Below are 23,775 nucleotides of genomic sequence, written 5' to 3' on the forward strand. Positions count from 1 at the left end.
TGGACTCATCGCTGAACATAACGTTCCTCCACATGTTCTGGTTCCAGTGGAGGTGTTACTGGCCCCAGCTCAAACGGGCCTGATGGTGAAGGGCGGCCATGGCCGGCCTCCTGGCAGCCCTAGAGACCGGAGACTGGCTGGTTGAGGTCTGTTCCGGATAGTCGGCCCAGACTATCCATATTGTCCTGCAAACCTTGACAGCTACAGTACCGAAGTGCTGACGGGGTGAGGAAACAGTCCTCTTGGCAGCAACTGAGGGGAACTAGAAGCCCAAAACAAGAGTCAATAGCAACAGCAAATACACTGTTTGGCATTAGCGGAGAAGATTTTGCAGATTTTTCATGGGCGCAACCAGTACTCGAGTTGTTTTAAAAAAAAAAATCAGGGGGGAGGGTGGATTTTATCATATGGGGACAGATAATTTGGGCTGATTACAAATAATATAATATATTACAAATAATAGCACTGACCAAAACACCTGCAGAAATACTGCAGGAATGACATAACAGCAGTTAAATGCAGCCTTCTGTAAGCTTTAAATATCCACTGGGCTTACATCAAATACATCAAAACACAACAATAAAAAACAGTTTTCTGAACTTATCAATATGACTCTGTCCTTCACAGGATAAGTAACATGGATCACTGCAAAAACTCAAAATCTTAACAAGAATATTTGTCTTATTTCTAGTTAAAATGTCTCATTTTAGTAAAAAAATCTCATTACACTTAAAACAAGACTCATCACTGGAAAAAACAACAATTTTCACCTGTTTCAAGTAGATTTTCACTTAAAATAAGTAGAAAAATCTGCCAGTGGAACAAGATTTTTTTTGCTTGTAATGAGAAGATAAATCTTGTCCCACTGGCAGATTTTTCTACTTATTTCAAGTGAAAATGTACTTGAAACAGGTGAAAATTGTCAAATAAGTTATTTTTCTGGTGTTATTTTTCTGGTGATGACTCTAAATGTTGAAATAGCAGTAAAACCACATTCATTGATGAAATGACATAAGGGATGGAAAGGGGGGGTGGCAGTTTTACAGGGGGGATGATTTTGACCGTTTTTATTTCAGGGGGGATGCCATCCCCCCTCATTCCCCCTCAACTCCAGTACTGGGCGCAACCGACATCCTCAGCTCTGCTGCTCATCCAACAAATGCTCGTTCCTTACAGATGTGTTACCATTTAAAAGGGAAATAACCAGACGTTCCAACGGTGTAAAGTTTATTGCCAGGAAGCATTGTGACAACAAAGAAATACTCTACCTGACACACATTTCATTACTTTTTGTACTATGGTTATATATCTTTGGGAGCATTTTAGTTTTATTAGGACTGATGAACCCTTAATCAAAGTAGAGAAAATCTTTAAAGTGTAAATGAACGTGTTGTTGCAGCTACAGCTCATGGTGGAAGGGGCTCTCATTAAGAAGCACTTACCTTCTCAAAGCTCTGCGTTATGTCACTCATTTAGAGTCCATGTGGCGCGAACAGCCCGAGGGCCTCGCCTGCTGAACCCGCCAACCTCTTCATGTTTGTTTAATTAATTCCCCCAATGCTAAGCTTGGTTTGATAGTTTCACTGCATAAACATGTTTACCCAGTTGTCTTATGTTTGTTAATGAAAGATTAAATGTTCATATGTGAGCTTTCATCTAAAATTTAAATCGTGAATATTATATAAAGCTTTTTTTCTGCACCTGTTAGAGTGATTTCCTCTGAGAGACGTCTGATAAAGCTGATGACAAGTCTCCAGGGGCAGGATCTGTCTACTATTGTTTTCTCAGAGTCAGCTGATGTGGAGTCTAATGAGGAAACAGAGTGTGGAGCGTATATTACTGGAGCGTATATTACTGGAGATGTTTTCCAGCGTTACTTGGTGCAGATTTGCTGCTCATTGTGATGCTGCCGTGGGCATGTCTACAACCAGGGAACATAAACAGTCGAGAGAATGTGTGTGCATGGAGATAAGATGGGGTCACCATGGAAATGAGAACAGCTTCTAGATAGTAGGTTAGATGATTTAGTGGAGAGGACAGCTAAAGCTAAACTGTGGGTTTTTCAGCAACAACACAGAGAGGAGGACAGTAGGCTTAAAAAACTAAACAATGCTGATTCTTGTCTGGCCGCAGCACAACACATTTCCTCCAGTAGTTTCTCACATGGATGCCCTCACGCCTCGCTGAGTCACGGTAATCATCGCCCACGGGGCAAAGAGCTGCTCAGTGGGGGAGGCAGGGCAAGAGGGGAAATCTGGAATCAATATCTTACAGATTTATTTAACAAAGACTTTCAGAGATGTTTTTATTACCTGCATTTTATGTACAAAAGACTGGCATCATCCCAGGAGCCCTTGGGAGCAAATGCAGAGTTTATAAATAAGAGGACAAGGATTTATGTTGGATTTTTTACAATTTTAAGATCAATAACCATCCCGTTTCTCTGTCTCTTTAAAGTGCTGGTTGGAGAGGAACGACTAAAGTTCTGAAGTAGCAGACATCTGTCTGGTGTCAGATTTAACTTGAGGTACGTGATGCTCGTTATCAGACAAACAGAGTCAGCAGAGTTGTTCCATGTCACTTTTACAAGGAAAATCCCAATTAGTTTATGCTATACTGCCTTAAAACTTCCTGTCTTGTGTAGGGCTGGGGATCGATTCAAATGTCAAGAATCAATTCGATTCCGATTCTTAAGGTTCAGAATCGATTATCAAGATTTGATTCGATTCCGATATTGATTTGGGTTAGTGTTATTAAAACTGTTTTTTGAGCTGTTGCATGAATTATATGACTGTAATTATGCAAAATATTACTACTAGTATTATATTGAGATTAAACAGCAAGTATTGGCAGCTAATGATGCTGTAAAGACCAATCAGCTCCCAGAATGCTGATAGAACTGCTTTCAGAAACATCATGTGGGTCAGAATTACCAAACAGATCCAGGGCAAACAGAGACGGATGAAATCGGTTTGATCTTTTCCCACATTCCGTTTTTATTTGTTCCATTTTTGGTCTATTTTGGTTTTTAATTTTTGAGCATTTGGTTTTTAGCATTTTTTGCAAATGTAACCCCAAGACAGTATATAAAGTAATGAAATATAGACAATTTATGCAATTATAACCTAACACTTTAATGTTTTCATACCTTTAAACATATTTATAGGCAAAAACATGGCACCAGTTATTCTCGTGTGCAACAAAACATTCCTTTTTTGGGGATAAACAAAAAAATAACCAAAAGTTGTAATGTAATGATGAAAAAAAAACCATAAATAAATAAAATAAAAATGAATCGATTTTTAAGAATTAATATGAGAACCGATTTAGAATTGGGAAATCGATTTTTTCAACACAGGCCTAGTCTTGAGTCGCCATATGGAAAAGCAGCGGCATGTGATTTTTTTTTTTTTGTAAAGATCTAGCACTTGCATCATGTTGGCAGGATGGTGTCAGTTCAGGCTGAAATATCCCTCCAGAAAAACTTTGACAGGCTGAGGTTTCCAGACAAATGTTGCTAAATGTAAATGAAGCTTGTAAGGAGCCATCACGTTCAAAAAAAAAAGTTTAGAAAGTCAAACCTGTACCGAAACGGCAAATTAAAGAAATTCACCAAACCAAAGCAATTATGGATTACACTGTAGAATCGCTTGTCCTGGATGACCAGCTCCCATCTGTTGTTGAAAATATAGAATTTCACTGCATAACAAACCATCTGGATTGATGGTAGAGTTTCCCAGGTCAGAAATGCATCTGTAAAACTGCTCTCTTCAAACAAAATTACACTGAATCATCATATTTCATAACAGTCAAAAAAAAGAAAAACAGACATCTGGACCTCCAATGTGCTCAAATTTCATCAATTCAGTTTTATTTATATACTGTAGGGTCTATTACAACGGAAGTTGTCTCTAGGCGCTTTCCAGAGACCCAGAACATGAACCCCCGAGCAATTATTACATAAACATAACATAAACAGTGGCAGGTAAAAACTCCTAGTAAATGCCTGTCTAAACTGTTTATTAGAAAAAATAAAACCAGTATCAGAACATCTCTCTTTTCTCTGATGTTAGTGTTTTTTTTAATATCTGGTCATGATGTTTGGGATATCTTGCGGGGAGGTCCAGCTCAGATACAGAGGAACTTTAAAGTTCTGCACTTACTCCTGAATCCATAGCAAACCATTCATGTTGATGAAAAAAACAGACAACTTAATCACAAAGATAAATTATGGTTGTACAAGTCAGATTTTATTTCATGTGCTTTACAAGGATATAAATAATGGCCAAAACTACAAAAATCAGTGTGCTGGAAGCCCAAGCCTATGTACATTTGTTGATCAGCAGTGATGTCTCCAAATAATCCACGTTTTCACTCAAAATACAATCTGCCACTTTTTGTTATCTTCAACTTTTATTATGGTACCTTGTTTCCAGTGCCATTTACTGCAAATGCTTTATTCTTTTCTCTTTACATTACATGTATGAACAATGAGTTGGCAAAATATCTATGTACATTTTATAACTGGATAATGTCTCATCCAAATAATACAGTAATACTGCGTTTAAAATAGTACATCTGCAAGATAAGAGTAGAGCCCCATGAGAAATGAAGGTTGACCTGACCTGGGAGTTAGCGAGCAACCTGCAACATTCACTCTCTGTACAAGTATGAACATCTAGTTTCAGATTATTTTTTTAAAGGATTTTCACCATTCTCAGGCCCAAGATTTTCATCTCAGCATATCATAGAAAAATAATGTAACATTAAGACAACAGTAGACAAGAATTGCACAAGAATAATCATAATCATATAATACTCTCATTAAATATTAAAATGTCGGGCAATATGAATAGAATACTTTTATTTTTTTTAAACTCTAGATGCTGTTTTGTTCACATAGGCTCATCATTCATTTTGAGACCTCTTGCAGCACGTCCAATCACATTTTCCACGCTTGTGCATATGTATTATTTTCTGACACTGAAAAAAACAAAACAACAACAAAAAAAAAAGGCTATCCAGACTTCCTGCAACCCAAAACAATACTGACACATGCCCCTGTAACCAAACTCGGTCTCCACGGAGATACAGACCACATAAAAGTTCAAAAAAAGGTCACGCCTCTCAGGTGGGGGTGCATAAAAACAGATCCAGCTGTGGCTGCAGGACGTTGAGGCTGCTTTCAAATAAGTGTACATTCAGAGCAGACGGTCGTCTGTCAGGCTGCAGTCCCGTTAGTGTGTCTGTTGGTCCAATGTTTACTGTGTCAAGTGTTGTGGGAATGAATGTTAAAAGTTCTGTAGTCAACCTTAAACAATGTGGAGTAGCATCCATGCTTTTGTAGTCCTTTTGTAGTCCTTTTTGCATTGTATGTGTGACAAAGTTCCATGTTTAGGGCTGGCTACATTCTTTGCATTCCACAGTAATAGACATGAGCGTCCGGCATTGCCCTGCAAATGAGATGACATCACTTATCGAAAGAGCCCTCACACCCCGCCTCTCCACGGCCCCCCTGCTCAGCAAATCCAACATGGCCACCATGCGTCTCACAAGCCACATGCTTTAACCTTTTACATACTATTTCATTTCTTTTTTCTTTTTTTTTTTTTTTACCAGCAGGGAAAAGTCTCTGTAGTTGAAAAGAACAAAGCAAAAAACAAAAAAGTCATGTCTTCCTGTGTCACAGGTCTAGTTTAAAATCTAGTGACCTAAAGAAATTCACAAGCTTGTTAGTTTATCCAAAAAAATAATTTAATATAAAGAATCAAAGTGAAAATACATTCTAGTAGCTTGCTGGATGAACCAGTTTAAGTCAAACTTACTGTGCTACATCTCCTCTCCTCTTTTTGTGTATAAAAAAAGTCTAAAAAGTCCAAACTTTCCTCCAGCTGTCATGTTGAAATAACATCCCCTCGTCAGTGTGAGCCCCAAGAATGTGCTGCACACTTTATCAGCTCTTAATGCAGCTCTCTTTGTCGAATCTCATTCAAGTTGTCAGGTGCAGTTGGACAAAGGGGCTGAAATTAAGAGGGAAGTGAAGGACGGAGGCAGTTGGAGGAAAAAAAGGAGGAGAGAGACAAAGCCAAGTGACTGTACCAAGAAGCAGGAATAAAAAAAGGCAGATAGCTAAATGCAGAATAAGAAACTTTTTGAATGCTGACTGACAGACTGACCAACAGAAAGTGGAAAAAGAAACGGAGCTGACCATTCCCCCTACAGGTGGAGCCAGAAGTGCACCACAGCCCTGGGGTCAAAAGTCATGCACCAGCCCTGCAGGCAGGAGGACGAGGCCCAGGCCAGAGAAGGGGGAGCAGAAAGAAAGGGAGAAGAGAGACAACGCAGCGCCAATCGTCGTCATGCAGTGGACAATCTCGGCTAACGGGGGTGAGATGTATTTGTATTTTTCCCGCCGGCGAGGTGACGCGGCGGCGTGCGTTGCTCGTGCCCAACTCCGGGGCGGAGCCCCGACACGGGGCCACCTCTGAAAGGCACACACACACAGGAGTGGACAAGGCGGGTGTATGTTAGAAAATAGTGGTCTCGTACTTGGTGTTGACTCCTCTCTTTGCCTCCTGGCCCGGCTCCACAATCCACGGCACATTGGCGTGGCCCTTCTGGTCCATGGATGGTTGCTCCATCTGGGATTAAAAAAATGGAGAGAAATCCATTACGGAAGTGAAATCTTTAAAGCATCGTGAAGAACTAGTACAATCATCGTTCTGAAAATGTACTGCATGATTATAACCAGGGTGCGATTTGCCGGTAGGGATGGTGGGGATTTCCCCCCCCTCTGGTTTACACGTCCTACCCTCTGCTGAATTATTTTTATCCTCGGTGGGGACAAACTTTATCCCCTCCACCCAAAGTATTTTCACCATTACATCGTAATTATTAACAAGTAATAACAACCAAAATACACAGAGTCCGTGTTCATTCTGCTTGTGCTGTGATTTTGATACCGGGAGCGACTCAGAGGCATCACGCCCACAGAAAGCAGTTTTATTTTGAAAACCAACCGGATTTTTTACTATTCCAAAAGTCCGACTTCCGGCCCGCCAAAAGAAAAGATAGTCAGTCAAATGAATGAAAAAATGAAAAGAATCCAGAGCAGCATATCCTCATATTTTACAGGATCACAACCAAAAATCCAGAGAAAAAATGCGACAGAAGATGAAACAAGATGTGACATTGCTGATCGAATGGTGGACAGCAGCATCTCCTCGGCTGAGGAGAGCTCCCATGTTTTCTGTTAAACTGATATCAAGAAAGAATTAAAAAAATATTAATTTTGTTTATTTATTTTTATTTGGCACATTTAAAAACTATTAGGAGAAAATATTTCTGCAAATGCAGTGGTTCAGTTCATGTTCAAAATAGGCCTACCGCCTACGTTATGTAGCTTAAGTGTAAAGTTTACACAAGAAACAAGTTTTCATATAGCCTATACGGTTGGCCCACTGTTGTGTGGTAATTTTTCTGAATAAAAATATTTCTCAAAGTTATCCCCCCCTCTGGTTTTTTCACAAATCGCACCCTGATTATAACATTGTATTGTGGCAGAGGAGAGTACTTTATTTATACTGCCACTCGAAGCAAATAATTCAAAAAAAACCTCCTGGCACTTGTCTAAAGGCTGGGTTTTGTTGCTGAGGGCGCCAGTGTGCTCCAGCCTGATGGTTTCTGGGTAGAATAGAGTTGGATGAACTGCAGTTGTGACATTATCAAAGTGCGTCTGTATGAACAGGTTCATTTGTACGTCTGCAGGTGTTGCCGGACTGATATCAGCATTCCACAGACCACTGAACCGAGCCTCGGTTCTCTCATTTCTGAACACATGGCAACAATACTGAAGGTAAATACAATATTAATCCAGTTCTCTATCCTCTCCAGACTCAGACAGCCACAGCAAGACTTTATAATCCTATTTTAGGATTACAGGATTTAGGATAAATTGACACACTTTTGATCTCGGAGCCATCCTGCTCAGTGAAGGTGTCCAGAGGATCAATAGGATCAAACTAACCAACCTCACAATGGGCCGCAGTTGTGCGGAAAGAAGATTTCACCCTTTTTAATTCATAAATGGTTTATGTGGTCCTCACCAGTTATTAAAATTGAGTAAATGCAACTTCAGGTGTAATTAGTTCAGGTAAAGCTAATGCAGAAGCAGTGTTTGGAAACACAAAGCACAATCCATGATTCAAAATCTTGCAGAACAGCAATAGTTTTTTTTTCTGTATATTGTCTGTTTCTCACAATATTGTGGAAGAGTGCCACAATGTTTCTTGGTTTCACAGATATTTATTCATGCACCGATCTCTTAACAGTAATAAAGTATTTCAATTGTCCTGAGTTCTGGACTTTTAGATTTGCGGATTTTCTTCAGCTGTTGAACAGGCGTCATATTTAACTGAAAACAAACACACATTTACTAAGAACAAGGATATCACGGTTGACTCGATCACTGCAAGGTTCCTCGGTCCTGCTGCTGCAAAATGAGCCCAAATCCCGTCACCCATCCCCTGACAGGTTGTCTGTGGACAATTATAGCCCTCGGTACGATGTCGAAAGGGGATGCAACTTTGTAAATCTGTGATAATTGTTTGGAAAAATTGCTGTCATGCTCATTTTCTCAAACGGGCCATACTAGTTTGATCTTTTTTTAAGGTAATTTCCACTAGTACCGGCTCGGTTGATTCTACCCGGATTTAAGGGTTTTCCACTAGGTGATTTTTCGCACCTACTTGCCCGGGGATCTAACAGAGTTGAGTTGGGCTGAAAATACCTCACAAGGCCACTGATTGGCCGGAGAGCAAATCCTAATTTAAAACCAGGCAGCAGCGACCGCAATATTTACTTTACAACTACAAAATGGCAAGCAGACCAATTGTGTGAATGAACGAGGAAGTCCACACGCTTCTGTGTGTTGTGGCAGTGCGTTTCGGCCCCACCCACATTGAACTGTAATGGAAAACGGCTGGCACTGAGGCGAGGTGAAAACCGTATATGGAAAAGGGGCTCAATTGGACTTTAAACTATCTCAGATGTGGATCTTTGTTTTTTGCATTGCGTGACCTTGGGATGAACTCTAAGTTTAGACATGGCCAAAGATCCTTGCTGACGTCCTATTTGATATAACTCCCTAAACGTTTATAAAGGTACTTCCACAAGACGTACTTGGCTTTCATAGTGTTTTATATCTCGGCTATATTTTGTTGAATATGTGCCTGTTGTATATCAAGCGTTACTGTTGGACTAAGGTTGATACTTTGGATAACCAGAATATTAACATAATATTGAATTTCTAATAAGTCTGTGTAATGTGTCTAATCCCCAATTAGCACTTAATGTCATCTGGGGACCTGCAGTAATTAATAAAGTAAAAATCACAGAGGACTTCTGTGATTTTAATCTCGTCTGAATGTGCCATGTCTTATTTGTAAAGTAACAATTCCACCCCAAATAACCGACACTATTTCAGCAAACATCGTGGCCATGAGAGAATTTTAATCCTGTGTGACGCACAAGGCAGTAATTCGTCCTCTCATTGCCTCTTTCATAGTGTAATTATGGACACATTTCATGTACAATTAAATTTACTGTTACCACGGCAACTTAAATTCATAGGCCGATACACCATTTTCTAATTTCAGTCACTGAAATCACAAGCCGATCATGGTAAAGAAAAAATTAGGGGCCGTTACGTCGCCCGTATTCGCTGTTACCGGGGCCCCTCCCTGGAGCCAGTTGGGGTTGGGGCTCGAAGGCGAGCGCATGGTGGCCGGGTCTTTGCCCGTGGGACGCAGTCAGGCTCAGCCCATAACGGCGACATGGGCCCGACTTCAAGTAGGCTCACTACCCCCAGGAAGGACCATGACAGGCTGGTGCCATGTGGTCTGGGTAGCAGTCGTGGCGGGGTGCCCCGACGACCCAATCCCTGGAGTAAAACCCTCTCAGTAGGGACATGGAATGTCACCTCGCTGGGGGGGAAGGAGCCGGAGCTTTTGCGTGAGGTTGAGAGATACCGGCTAGAGATAGTCGGGCTCACCTCCACACATAGCTTGGGCTCTGGAACCAGCTCCTTGAAAGGGGCTGGACCCTCCACTACTCTGGAGTTGCCCAGGGTGAGAGGCGGCGGGCTGGTGTGGGCTTGTTTATCGCCTCCCAGCTCAGCTGCCCGGTGAACGAGAGGGTCGCTTCCCTGCGTCTTCGGGTCGGGAAAAGGTCTCTCACTGTTGTTTGTGCCTACGTGGCGAACAGTAGTGCGAAGTACCCGGCCTTCTTGGAGTCCCAAAGGAGGGGTACTTGACAATGCTCCAACTGGGGACTCCATTGTTCTACTGGGGGACTTCAACGCTCACGTGGGCAATGATGGTGATACCTGGAGGGGCGTGATTGGGAGGAACGGCCCCCCCGATCTGAACCCATGTGGTGCTCTGTTATTAGACTTCCGTGGCACCAGGACACCCTAGGCCGGAGGTCAATGATCGACTTTGTTGTCATTTCATCTGACCTTCGGCCGCATGTCTTGGACACTGGTAAAGAGAGGGGCTGAGCTGTCAACTGATCACCACCTGGTGGTGAGTTGGATGCGCTGGCGGAGGAGGAAGTTGGACAGACCGGGCAGACCCAAACGTATTGTGAGGGTCTGGCTGAGCCCTCTCACAGATTCCGAGGGAGGCTGGGGACATTGAGTTCGAGTGCACCAGTGCAAAGTCTCTGGTGGCTATCGTGGCGGCAACCCCCAACCCGGTGATGGACACCGGAGGTAAGGGATGCTGTCAGGCTGTGGATCTGGAGAAGGTATTTGACCGTGTCCCTCGTGCCATTCTGTGGGGGGCGCTCAGTGAGTATGGGGTCTGGGGCCCTCTATTAAGGGCTGTCCGGTCTCTGTATGATCGGAGTAGGAGTCTGGTTCGCATTGCCGGCAGTAGATCAGACTTGTTCCCGGTGCATGTTGGACTTCGGCAGGGCTGCCCTGTACTGGTTCTGTTCGTAATTTTTATGGACAGGATCTCTAGGTGTAGCCAGGGGCTGGTGGGCATACGGTTCAGGATTTCATCTCTGCTTTTTTGCAGATGATGTTGTCCTATTGGCTTCATCGAACTGGGACCTTCAGCATGTGCTGAGGCGGTTTGAAGCCGAGTGCGAGTAAGGGAAAGATGGAGCGGGAGATTGACAGACGGATCGGTGCAGCGTCCGCAGTTATGATGTACCGGACCGTCGTGGTGAAGAAGGAGCTGAGTCGAAAGGCGAAGCTCTCGATTTACCGGTCAATCTACGCACCTACCCTCACCTATGGTCATGAACTCTGGGTAATGACCAAAAGGACAAGATCGCGGATACAAGCGGCCGAGATGAGTTTCCTCTGCAGGGTGGCCGGACGCTCCGTCAGAGATAGGGTGAGGAGTTCGGTCAGCTGAGGTGGCTTGGGCATCTGTACCAGATGCCTCCTGGACGCCTCCCTAGGGAGGTGTTCCAGGCATGTCCCTCCTCCCTAGGGAGGTGTTCCAGGCATGTCCCTCCGGAAGGAGACCCCAGGGAAGACCCAGGACACGCTGGAGAGACTATGTCTCTCGGCTGGCCTGGGAACGCCTCGGACTCCCCCCGGAAGAGCTGGAGGAAGAGCTGGAGGAAGTGTCTGGGGTGAAGGAAGTCTGGGCATCTCTGCTGAAACTGCTGCCCCCGCGACTCGGTAACGGATGAGTGGAAAAAAATGGATGGATGGATAATCACTGAAATCCAACTCTGGGGTGTTTGATCAGATGCTTTTAACTCAATATTAAAAATTTTAGATGAAAGGTTTCATGAAAGGCCTTGATGTCACTTTCAGGAATTAATGTTGGTAAATTATAGTAAAACCAGGGCAGAACTAAGTACAGATGTCGGGGTGTAGTTTTGAATTACTGCAGGTCCAGAGGTAATTTTAGGCCAGTGCAAATAGTACATTAGACATTTCATTTGAAATACATGTTTGTGTGGAGATACATTTTTACTTATTTGTCACATTGCTGCTGCAGCTGTTTCCTGTTTATCTCAAAAAACAACCCACAGTTATTACAATTCTAAACTCCTACAGCTATGTTTTTTCTGGCACGGCTGCAGTAAATATTGTGTAAAACAAATTCCCTGAATTCATTTTCTAACGCATCTGCTTTGCTTGCAGAAATATGGGGAAAAAGATTAATGAACGGTAAGGTGCAAAACCTTCATCCTTGTATTTTGGACTGGAATAATTGGTGCAGCTCAGGAGTTTGCTATATTTTCATATTAAGGGGTCTCTGATCTTCTACCTCTGCTCACAGATGCGTAAATGACTTAAGATCACATGTCACAAAGATATTTTATGCAAAGTCAGATCACACAGAGGTTGAAGTGAACAGAGAAGCAGCTGATATTTTTCAGATGCGATATCTAAACTGCATTAATAAGCATTAGTCATGATCTCACGTTAGTTAAAACAGTTGCATGACGGTGTTTTAATCCACATTCACTGCAGCAATAGAAGCAAAACTGTGAGAGCATTAATAATAAACTGGAACGGCATGAAAATGTTAAGGTTGATATCTTTTTTATGTTGTAAACACATTTTTCAGGAGCGTAAAAGTTTCTTACCAGCATGCTTGCAGTTAAAAATTCATGAAGGGGTAGAAAAAAAAAATCTCTGCAACTCCTGAGGTATTTTCTCTCCAACTGCAACTTTACTGGCACACGTTTCACTGCGCTCTACATGTTTCATCTAGCAGAAAGCTATCAATTCCTATCAGGGGACGGGAATAAAAAAAGCACAATGGGGAACATAAAAAATGACTTTAGCACTAAAGTAAAGCTCTGTATAAAGAGTTATATTAGCCATGGCAAATGATGTGGGTTGGTTTTGCATTCTGTTTAGAAACAGCATCGCCAAACATGGATATGGAGATGGAGCGAGAAACTAAAACACACAAGAATGTAGACTCAAGCTGAATAAAATAAATCCACTCACTGATCACGTTTTCTCCTTGAATGGAAAAAACAAAACACGTGGATATAAAAAAAGGAGAGAAAGAAAAGCTTGAAAGACCTGTGATTGAGCTTTGTGAGGAAGATGGAAGAGTCGAGTGGGAGGATGTGGAGGGGGCCGGTGAGGGGTGTAAATGTGGCCGAGAGACCAGCGGCTGGAGGGAGATATGAGGACCTACAGGAGCAGAGGTCACACTGGTCAAGGTTGGCCAGCTCCACAAACCCAACAAAGCAGCACTGCAAAACCACGGCAAGGACAGAGCAGCTGCGTAGCAACAGGGAAAGGCAACAATCACTCCAAAACCAAAGCAATAACCATGGCAACAGCACCATTACTGACGTTACGCCAAACTCAAAGTGGAAAAAGCATGCCACGTTATTATAGCAGATCCTGCATGGCAACACTCCACCAATGCAAGTGCGGCACAGCAACTGTACAAATATAACTGAGAACCAGCTGCACGGGCCCCACAGCCACAGACTTCACCACAGACACACTGAATTGGGATTTAATTGTTGGTTAGACTCTTATTTTGGATGCTTTGATCAGATTTCTATCCAGCTCCTGCAACAATCCACCTGTCCCATTGATTAAACCAGGGGTGTCAAATGTGCGGCCCGAGAGAGATTTTCATGCAGCCCGTGAGAAGTTTCCAACGCAAAAAAACGAAATGTTAATAAAGGCATAAATAATTGCCATGAATCGCAGCATATCCGATAATATATTTCTTCTACAAATCCATCGTTATTCCACAAATAGAGCAGTTTTTGACATTTTTTTCGTTTTCTAGAATGCATTTGCCGATTTTTATTTCTTTGTAGATGGTCGTTTATTTTTATTAACTGACTACTATTATATATTTTCGCAGGAAAAATATCACTGCTAAAAAAGATGATAGAAGATATTTATTCGGAGAATTTCAGTTTTGAATGCGAGGTTAGTGACAAAGTAAAATAGTTAAAAGAAGTGCTGACTTTTTCGGCACACTGGCGTAAATATTCGCGCCAATTTTTAAAAATAAATACACTTAATTGTACTGGAAAACTCTCTAAATCACAAAGAAACACTCTCAAATGTAATAAGAAAGATTTTGCTTTTAATTAAATTTCCTATAAAAATGCGAAATATAAAAAAAACATACTTGTTTCTGTTTATCTTTGTAAAATGATATTAAAAGTATCTTACATACTTGTACTTGTAATTTGAAAAAAAACGAGAAATTTCAAGAAAAGATCCTGAAGAAATATATTTTACATAATTAGAGTGTAAACAAAGTGTATATTTCCTTTAAAACGAACTAAACTGATATTAAATTAGATGACAATAGTAAAAAAGAAAGGACTAGAAAAAAAATGTTTCGCACCGTTTTTGTGTGCGGCCCGCAAGAAAAAAATTTGTCAAATCCGGCCCGCCAAGTAAAATGAGTTTGACACCCCTGGATTAAACAGTTTGACTATGGCCATTTTTTTTTTTTTTACATGCTGCTTTATCAGGTGTTATTCTCTGAAAAACAAAACAGTATCTGTGTTGACACGTCGGTCTCTTTAACTGTTGAATTATACCAAACACGTTCTATACGCTGAACGCTTTGTTGTAATGGCCTGATATTCAGCCAGAAGACTGAACAGTATTTGATTGTGAAAACTGGCTATATCTGTGTCCGTCTTCTCGTCTGTGCTGCTTGACAGCTTCAATCAAAAAGCGATGCTAAACACTGACGTTAAGACATGGTGGGTCACTGATTGGATAGAAAATCTCAGGAATTGTATCATCATCTGTTTATGGGTCTGAATGTCTTTTCTTGCTGTGGCGAAGAACCACATACTATCAATCCAGCTTAGCAGTCTTTCCACAGCCTTGGGAGTAATGTCCTCACAAAACGTAAACAACATAATAAAATGACAGTAAGAGGGTGTGGTGTGGAGGGTCTGAAACAAAGCTGCTGTGTTTCACTACGAAGCACAGGGAGGTGCCGCAGGATGGAGATTATGGCTGGCGGGTGGCAGGAATATTAAGTGAATCCTGCAGTATCTTTGCCCTGCTGCACACCACAACCCATTAACTACACCGCGCACACACACGCGCGCACGCACCCGTATGTGTGTGAAAGCAGGAAGGGAAAAAAGAGGCAATTAATGGTTAATGTAACTGCTGCAGACTAAGCAGATTGTGTGTACATATGCCGTCGTCCATCATCTCCGTAGGCGTAAGACCGCTCACGAACTCCACACGTGCTCTCCTTTCTCATCTCGTCTCCTGTTCTTGACCTTTCATCACCACTAACTTGAGAGAGTTGAACCTCTCCTCTAAAGCGGCTGTTCTCCACCATCTTGTTTCTGTAATGCAGTCATGTAGGTGAACTAAAACTTGATTTAAGCTCCACCCCAGTGTAGTATCAGGCCCTTTAGACACCAACTGCTGTGCCCCTGATGTGTCATAGTGCGTGCAAAGTATGTTAGTGGGACTATTTTAAAGCTGTGAGTGGTTAATGTTGTGTTGACAGGCTCACTGATGGACTGTGTGACGCCGTGTCTGCAGGAGGCATGACACGCACACAGAAATGCACGGATGTGTGACATGTATCCGTATCACAGAGATGGTGATGCCCAGGCTTTTTTTAGAACACTTCATCTGATGGAGCAATAATATTTCTCCTGTAGCCGCTCAGTAGAGGCAGTTTATTTACATGGATGACAATATTCCCATTAAGAAACTTCCGTGTAAACAACCACCTTAATCTAAATATGCACCAAGTAGCATTTGAGGATCAAGAAGTGCAAAGCAAATTTGTGTTAGTTTGTTGCATTACATGCTGGAACAAGTGTTATGCTGAGTTATACATGCTGCAGAGAAATGCTCAGCTCCAGCTAAAACAAAGGCCAGCACACACTCACACCGTACGTAAGAAGACGGTAGTATGAGAGCTATAACAGCTAACAGATGGATCCGAGGCACGGATTGATTTATTGTCTATAAAAGGAAGAGAAGAAGGGTTTGATGCAATGTGAGTGCGTAGATGGTGAGCAGTGGTGGTGAACATGGTGAGGAACCTGAAAAGCCTCGGCCACATTTCCAGTTGCTGCTGCTTCCCTGTTGAGACCATCCGCACAAAACAAGACATACACACATTTCTGGGGAGGTGTCATGTCACCGTATGGTGGCGGTACCAGCACCATGTGTTTAGGAGCAGCACATGAATAATCATTATTATTATTGGTAATAGAGCATAAATCACATAAAAGGTGATTAATGCTCTATTAAAATGTTGTGGTCAAAACGGTGTTTCCTTGTATGTTACTGCTGAAATCTTAGAAGCATTGACAATGTGGCGACACGTAGGAAACAACATGATCCCACTGTGTCACTGACGGGAGACAAACCTACAGGACTGTCTCAGAAAATTAGAATATTGTGATAAAGTTCTTTATTTTCTGTAATGCAATTTAAAAAAAACAAAAATGTCATACATTCTGGATTCATTACAAATCAACTGAAATATTGCAAGCCTTTTATTATTTTCATATTGCTGATTATGGCTTACAGTTTAAGATTAAGATTCCCAGAATATTCTAATTTTTTGAGATAGGATATTTGAGTTTTCTTAAGCTGTAAGCCATGATCAGCAATATTAAAATAATAAAAGGCTTGCAATATTTCAGTTGATTTGTAATGAATCCAGAATGTATGACATTTTTGTTTTTGTAATTGCATTACAGAAAATCACAATATTCTAATTTTCTGAGACAGTCCTGTAAGTTGGATGTTTGGGAGCTGCTGCTTTTACTGTTGGATCAAGTTTGTTGTCTCAGATGATTTGGTTGTTGTTATGGCAACATGCATGTATGTGCTTCTAAAGATGCTACAAATGACTATTATTTTCGAAGCACAGTTGAAAATGCAACATGTGCCGCAGTGACCGCATCATCATGCTGTTGCATTCGCAGTATTCTAAACTAATACATTAAATAAATACATTAATAAAAGCAGGCTTATGATTTATGTCCTGAATCAGCCAATATTGCCCAATACCAGCCAGAGCTGATGACACAAGTCATCCACTTATCACTTATCAAGCTCCTCTGTTATTGAGTAACCTATTTCTGTTGTTCCTGGGATATTTTAATTAAGATAAGACATATTCCTCGTGTTCACATGCCTCTTGCACTTTTGAAATGTCACCGGTTTGTTCGTCCCTCCTGGTGTTTTTACTTTCTAAACTTTGCTCCTTTACAGAACTGCGAGAAATGTGATCTGTTGCATCAAGGTCAATAACAAGATTATTCCTGTTTAAACGTAGCCATTGCCATATTTACCTGGAAGGTCAAACATAAGTCTACTGACAAAAACAAGCCCGTTAACCTGATGGGCGGCACAGCTAGACAACCTTGAGGGGAATGTTTACACAACACTGGCACAATAATACGACATTTGAACCAGGGCTGTGTGATGACCTACCATCATTTTTTCTCCAACTGATCCACTAATGACACTACATCACTAATAATCTACATTTCCACATCCCACTTAACCTTCCTTAATACGTGCTTTTTTTGGCTGAGTGAAGTTGGAAACATGAGTGTTGTTGGCGTCCTGGCGTAATACCAGCACTCTTGAGCGTAAAGCTTGGGGTTGGAGATGCATTCCCACCGTTGTGTGAGACACAACAAACCACAGAGTGCTCTACACCGCAGCAGTGTCTTTAACGAGGCTATAATGGACTGGATTGTCATTTTGCATGCAGTGTTTTAGCACGTAACAATCCTCCAGATTAGCATTCGCCATCTCCTTCCACCCCCAGGCTTGCTCGGCTCGTCTCTGGAGCCGCGTGCAAACAGGCCTCATCAATCAGCCACGTGTGTAAGAGACTCCAGGGACGGCAAGACCGCGCCGTTGCTTAACAGACCAAATATCCAAACACACCCCTGCTACTTCCTAATCTGGGCCAAAACACACACACACAAAAGCACAAGCAGTGTCCGATAACACAGGTAAATCAAACTCAGAGTTGATAGAAATGAGCAGGAAGAAGAGATTTGGATGGATTAATGATGGTCAGTAGGGATGTGCGGTATGGACTAAAAAATGTATCACGATAAGATCGAACCACACTGCAATAACTTCAGCCTGACCATTAGGAATGGGCGATATTTTACCGTTCACGATATACCGTCAAAAAAATTCCCCACGATAAGAATTTGTCATCTCGCGGTAAAAACGATACCGCGAAAGAAAGAAAGAAATGAACCTGAAAGAAAGAAAGAAAGAAATTAACCTGAAAGAAAGAAAGAAAGATATGAACCTAAAAGAAAGAAAGATATGAACCTAAAAGAAAGAAAGATATGAACCTAAAAGAAAGAAAGATATGAACCTAAAAGAAAGAAAGATATGAACCTAAAAGAAAGAAAGATATGAACCTAAAAGAAAGATATGAACCTGAAAGAAAGAAAGATATGAACCTGAAAGAAAGAAAGATATGAACCTAAAAGAAAGAAAGATATGAACCTAAAAGAAAGAAAGATATGAACCTAAAAGAAAGATATGAACCTGAAAGAAAGAAAGATATGAACCTGAAAGAAAGAAAGATATGAACCTAAAAGAAAGAAAGATATGAACCTAAAAGAAAGAAAGATATGAACCTAAAAGAAAGAAAGATATGAACCTAAAAGAAAGAAAGATATGAACCTAAAAGAAAGAAAGATATGAACCTAAAAGAAAGAAAGATATGAACCTAAAAGAAAGATATGAACCTGAAAGAAAGAAAGATATGAACCTGAAAGAAAGAAAGAAAGATATGAACCTGAAAGAAAGAAAGAAAGATATGAACAAGAAAGAAAGAAAGAAAATGAGCCTGAAAGGAAGAAAGAAGGATAAATTCCCGTTGATGACATTTTTGTATTGGTATTTTTTTTATCGTTATCGGGATAAATGCCAGAAATTTTCTTTCTTTCTTTCTTTCTTTCTTTCTTTCTTTCTTTCTTTCTTTCTTTCTTTCTTTCTTTCTTTCTTTCTTTCTTTCTTTCTTTCTTTCTTTCTTTCTTTCTTTCTTTCTTTCTTTCTTTCTTTTTCTTTTTCTTTCTTTCGCAGTATCGTTTTTACCGCGAGATGACAAATTCTTACCGTGGGGAATTTTTTTGACGGTATATCGTGAACGGTAAAATATCGCCCATTCCTAATGGTCAGGCTGAAGTTATTGCGGTGTGGTTCGATCTGAGGCTCAAATAAAACATTTGAATTTGAGTCCAGGCATTAAAATGTGTTATCAAGAGTAAAAAATGCATCCAAAAACAAAAAGGCAGGACGTTATTTCAGTCTTCACAATAAACTAGAGCTCATAGGGGAGAATTTCAGGGATGGATTTCCTCATCACATGATGCGGTCGTGTCGATGCTTACTGATTTGCGGACGTTGACGCGGGGTTTGGGGACAGGTTTGCTGGGCTTGCTGTCGAAGCTTTCTGGAAGCGTAGACGAGCCGTGACCGCTCTTCCTCGCCTGCAGGGCCAGCTGATAGGCCACTTCGAAGGCTTGGCCCAGCGTAAGGATGATCTCGTAAGCCAGGTTCTGACGGGGCGACAGGAGGAAGCAACAGCTGTGAGAATACGTGATGGATATGCAGTCGGACGTGTCTGCAAACACGAGGCATCACTGACCACATCAAAAGCAGTGAAGACATGGCAGTAGTGGTGACTGGATTTGAGGTCTTTGGTGATGTAGGCAAACGTAGACAGATCTTCTGGATCCTGAGCTGCACATGAGATGTTACGGATCTCATGCTCTGCGATCATGTTCTGCACAGACAGAAAACAGAGGCTTTTAGATAAAAGAGACCTCAGGTCCAAAAGACAAGACCATTTTGTAAGACAGACAACAGTTAAACACAATTTTGAGCCTGAACTTACACTTTTTTCTCTTTATTCATCTATACGTCATTCTCCACAATATCAATGACTTGTAAACATAATACAAAACTAATATATATATTATAATATAATATATATTATATATAACCTCCTTCAGTGACCATCTGTATTCAAAACTGTCATTACCTCTCCAGACTTTGGCTGAGTTGATGCTAATTTCCTGCTCTCCTCCGAACGTGATAGGAATCAGATTTCTATGGTTCAATACTTGTTTATTCAGAACAGAGGATTTTTCTTCTCATTAAGGCCTTTTTTGGCAGAATCTCAACGGGCTGTCTTGTGCCTCCAAGTGAGGGATGGCTGACATCTAGTCATTCTCTAAACTGGCTCCTAATTGGGATGTTGCGCTGATGGTTGTCCTTCTACAATGGGACTTTTGCTTGATATTGATATAAATATTGATTTATTATTTTGTTATCTGTGTGCCTTTTGCAGACCTGACTGCCCAGCTTAAATTACAATGATGTTTTCCAGCTTTAAATACAGTTCTTCCAACCTCTGATAAACATGTGCAGCACTTTAGGGTGTTTAATGTGTTGATTTTAAGCCTGATTTTCCACTGAACTCACTGTCTGGTTGTTACTGTATGTGTGAACAACCCAAAGACTCGCAGATGCATCGTTCAGCCAGGAGCTGACGGCTACTAACATTCTCAAGATTTGCCACTGAATGCGTTTCCATGCAGTCAATAACCCTTTTAAAACCCGAATATTGGCAATAACCCGGTTTTGCACGGCCATCTAAACACCAATAACCCCTTTGAATAACCAGAATTTGCTCAAAAACCCGAATATGACCCCTGGGTTACTCCTTTTAAAACCCGAATATTCGGTCATGTAAACGCGTAACGGAATATCCCCATCAAACGGAACATGAATTAGTTTTCTGCGCATGCTCTGTTTGCAAGGAATCCTGGTCTTTTGAGTCCAGGACGTTCTTATAAACATGGAGAAACGCAAGACCAGGATGAGACTAATCACTTCATAAATGTAATGAAGGATATGAACATTTTGGCATTTGTAGACAGTAGAAAGTACCGGGATAGCGAGATTTAAAAGAAGGTGACCGAAAAGTTGCACGAAGCAGCATTTGTTTTGAATTTGGATACAGGAAGAAGAAGCGGAAATGACAGGAATTGCTTCATGATGTTCTCCGTGCGTCGCTGTTTTGATCGAGATATCCCAAATGATTAATCACCATGTACACAGGGATAACCCTGTTTGCTCACGCATGGAAACGGAATATTCCAAATGTTTCAGTAACCGGAATATTAGCAATAACCCGAATTTTGACTGCATGTAAACGTAGTCTCTGTTGCACAGCTCCCTATTTGAGCTACATCTGATAAGAAAGCCAGGTATAGGTTGAGGTCTCTGAAGAAGGGAATCCTGTGATCTTACCACAGTCTTTTGTCTTTAAATACAAACAGTTACACAAACAGCTTGTGTAACAAGATCATTTTTTCCTCCCATTAGGGATTTGAGTTCTCTATCGCTGCAACAGATTTCTATTGGCTGGTTTGCAGAACGCCAGATCTGTGCTTTAACTTATCTTTACCCTATTTGAACCACAGTTTTAAAATACAAAAACAACTCTCTGTGTCTGCTTGAAAATAACATAACTGCAGATGTGGTTTGGAGTTGGATGACGGAGTTGATCAGTTGAATCAGAACACGATGATGAGTTCAGGACTCCTAATTGCAGGTCGTAGTCTGAGCAGCAGAACCGTCTGAAAACATGCTTATTCATTTCCAGTGAATCCAACAAGCCACAAGGGGATTCCAGCTGTGGACTCGTCTCCAGGACCAGCAATTTCCATTTTAGTGTGAAACTGATTACCAGAATTTAAAACATTTAATCTTGGCCGGACATGCTGACACCAGTTGGATAACTATCACTCATCACACAGCTGCTTTATTAAACGCCTCGTTAAAAGTATTAAAAAAACATGCTGTTGGTCTATTTCATGCTGATAATTGCCCGCTTGTGCGTCGCTTATTTGCAGCAGATTGCAGCCGAAAATTAAAATAAAAAAGACGGGATCTCTGTCACCGTGTAGACTCTGCACCTCTGAACATCACTCATGCTCCATGACCTTTCACGTGTCATTTACCGTAGGCGTTGCTGGAGCGTTTACCTTATTTGTGGCGTCGATGAACTTCACTCCCTTGTAGGACACGGAGAGCACGATGGTCGGCACTTTCTTCATCTGTTCTGTCGACTTCTGCAGTGCGCAAAAAACAAGACAGGAGAGCGGCAGCGGTGACTTCTCAACTTTTAACTCGCCAGAAATCAAAAAATCTCACGTTACTCATTTTTGTTCAGATTAAGTTTTGATCGGCGATTAAGTCTCAGATAAAACTGTTAAATCCCCTGAAAACTATTGAAGATTTCTTCCTACAGGACCAAAGTCAGGTGATCAATGTTAGCCACCTCATGTGAAATTTAGAAAATGCATTTCTGAACCCAATTAACTGCAGCAATGCAAATTCGGGAAAGACTTTGAAGGTATACCAGACATCTACAGTATCTCTCATCATTTCTTTTAATTACATACTTATAGTGGAGACATTATGCAGAGAGAAGCTGTGAACTTGGTGATTACCGTTCCAGCTGTCATCCTGCCGGTGAAAAGCTTTAACATATTCAAAGATGTGAGCCAAGTTCCTTCCCTGCCTTTTCTGTATCTCGCTCTCTCTTCACTTGTCTTCTCCTCCTCCTCAATATTCACATTTTTCTACCTCAGTCCTTCCTTCTTTCTCTCCCTTCAGGAATCCGCCGGCTGCCTTTTCCATATCCGTTTGTTTTCTTTGTTCCGTGTTTTTGCCTCTCTGCTCGCCGAGCGTTAAAGCTGCAGCTCAACCCTGTCAGGATCAGGTGATGCTGAAAAGCTGACAAAAGCAACTCTGCTCGGCTTCACAGGTTGCTTCTTAGCTCGTCTGCCACCGTGGAATTCAGAAATACACATTCACCTCAGTTGTCAAGGGATGGATGACAGATAAGGGAAGAGTAGTAGGTAGCTAGGGGATGGGGGTAAAGGAAGGAAGATGGTACATTAATGATGCACCAGTTATAAAAGTCACCTTTCATTTGATGTGCATTTCACTGCACCTCAATACAACCGTGGAGAAAAGGGAGAAGGAACAGAAAGCTTGGCTCATGAATATTAAAACTGTTCTTCACACTGCAGTCTCTTTGGATGACAGTGTGGGATGACTGTGCACTTCCTCCACTCCGTGAAGTTGGAGGTTTTTCCTCAGTTAAAAGCGGGTGTGACGATACCATACCCTCAGGTTAACCGCTCGCAGACCCAGTGATTAATCAAACTTCCCCAGTTTACAGTAAGGTTGTCTAAAATGCTGATGTTTGGTCGGATCAGACGTGGACTGTGTTTGAGCTTTACCCTCATCTTTGCACAGGCGTCTTGTGTGGACTCGGTCCCCCTCAGCTCCTTCACCGGCATGGAGCCCAGGTACTGTCGAAGAGACAAACACACGCTGGGTAAATGATAAAGCTGGATATAGAGGTCTGTCGCTGTCACATTATAGTACAGTCAAACACATTTTGATGCTGTCTCCTCTTTGGGATGCTGCAACCAGGAAGAACGGTCATGGAGTTCAGTGTTGTGGATTAAACTGCAGGGTTTGATCCCGTTCTTTTTTGAAGTTTGAATTTATTCACAATACCATAATAATAGTTATAACTAGAAAATGTCAGGAAATTTTGATATGGGCATGCCCTACCGCCCATTCATCCCCTCTCGCTGCTTTGGTTTGGGGCTGTAGTGGTTGTGTTCGGGGTGGTTCTATGTCAGTTTGAGGTGTTTACGGTTGTATTTCATTCATTCCTG

General features: G+C 41.5%; 1 protein-coding gene across 1 annotated transcript in view; it reads right to left on the bottom strand.

Moving 5' to 3' along the window:
* Window positions 1–4,078: 4,078 nt before the first annotated feature.
* The window catches only part of anks1b (ankyrin repeat and sterile alpha motif domain containing 1B), a 277,955-nt gene continuing 258,258 nt past the window's right edge, over window positions 4,079–23,775 (bottom strand). Inside the window, exons 23-28 of the mRNA XM_061715033.1 lie at window positions 23,329–23,400; window positions 22,063–22,149; window positions 19,656–19,793; window positions 19,399–19,566; window positions 6,550–6,641; window positions 4,079–5,453 (exon numbers count right to left, since the gene is read on the bottom strand). Coding sequence (XP_061571017.1) covers window positions 5,405–5,453; window positions 6,550–6,641; window positions 19,399–19,566; window positions 19,656–19,793; window positions 22,063–22,149; window positions 23,329–23,400 — 606 coding nt within the window. The 3' untranslated portion in view covers window positions 4,079–5,404. The remainder of the gene's footprint in view (window positions 5,454–6,549; window positions 6,642–19,398; window positions 19,567–19,655; window positions 19,794–22,062; window positions 22,150–23,328; window positions 23,401–23,775) is intronic.

This window comes from Cololabis saira, chromosome 23 (assembly GCF_033807715.1).
Source record: "Cololabis saira isolate AMF1-May2022 chromosome 23, fColSai1.1, whole genome shotgun sequence".
NCBI classification, from domain to species: Eukaryota; Metazoa; Chordata; class Actinopteri; order Beloniformes; family Belonidae; genus Cololabis; species Cololabis saira.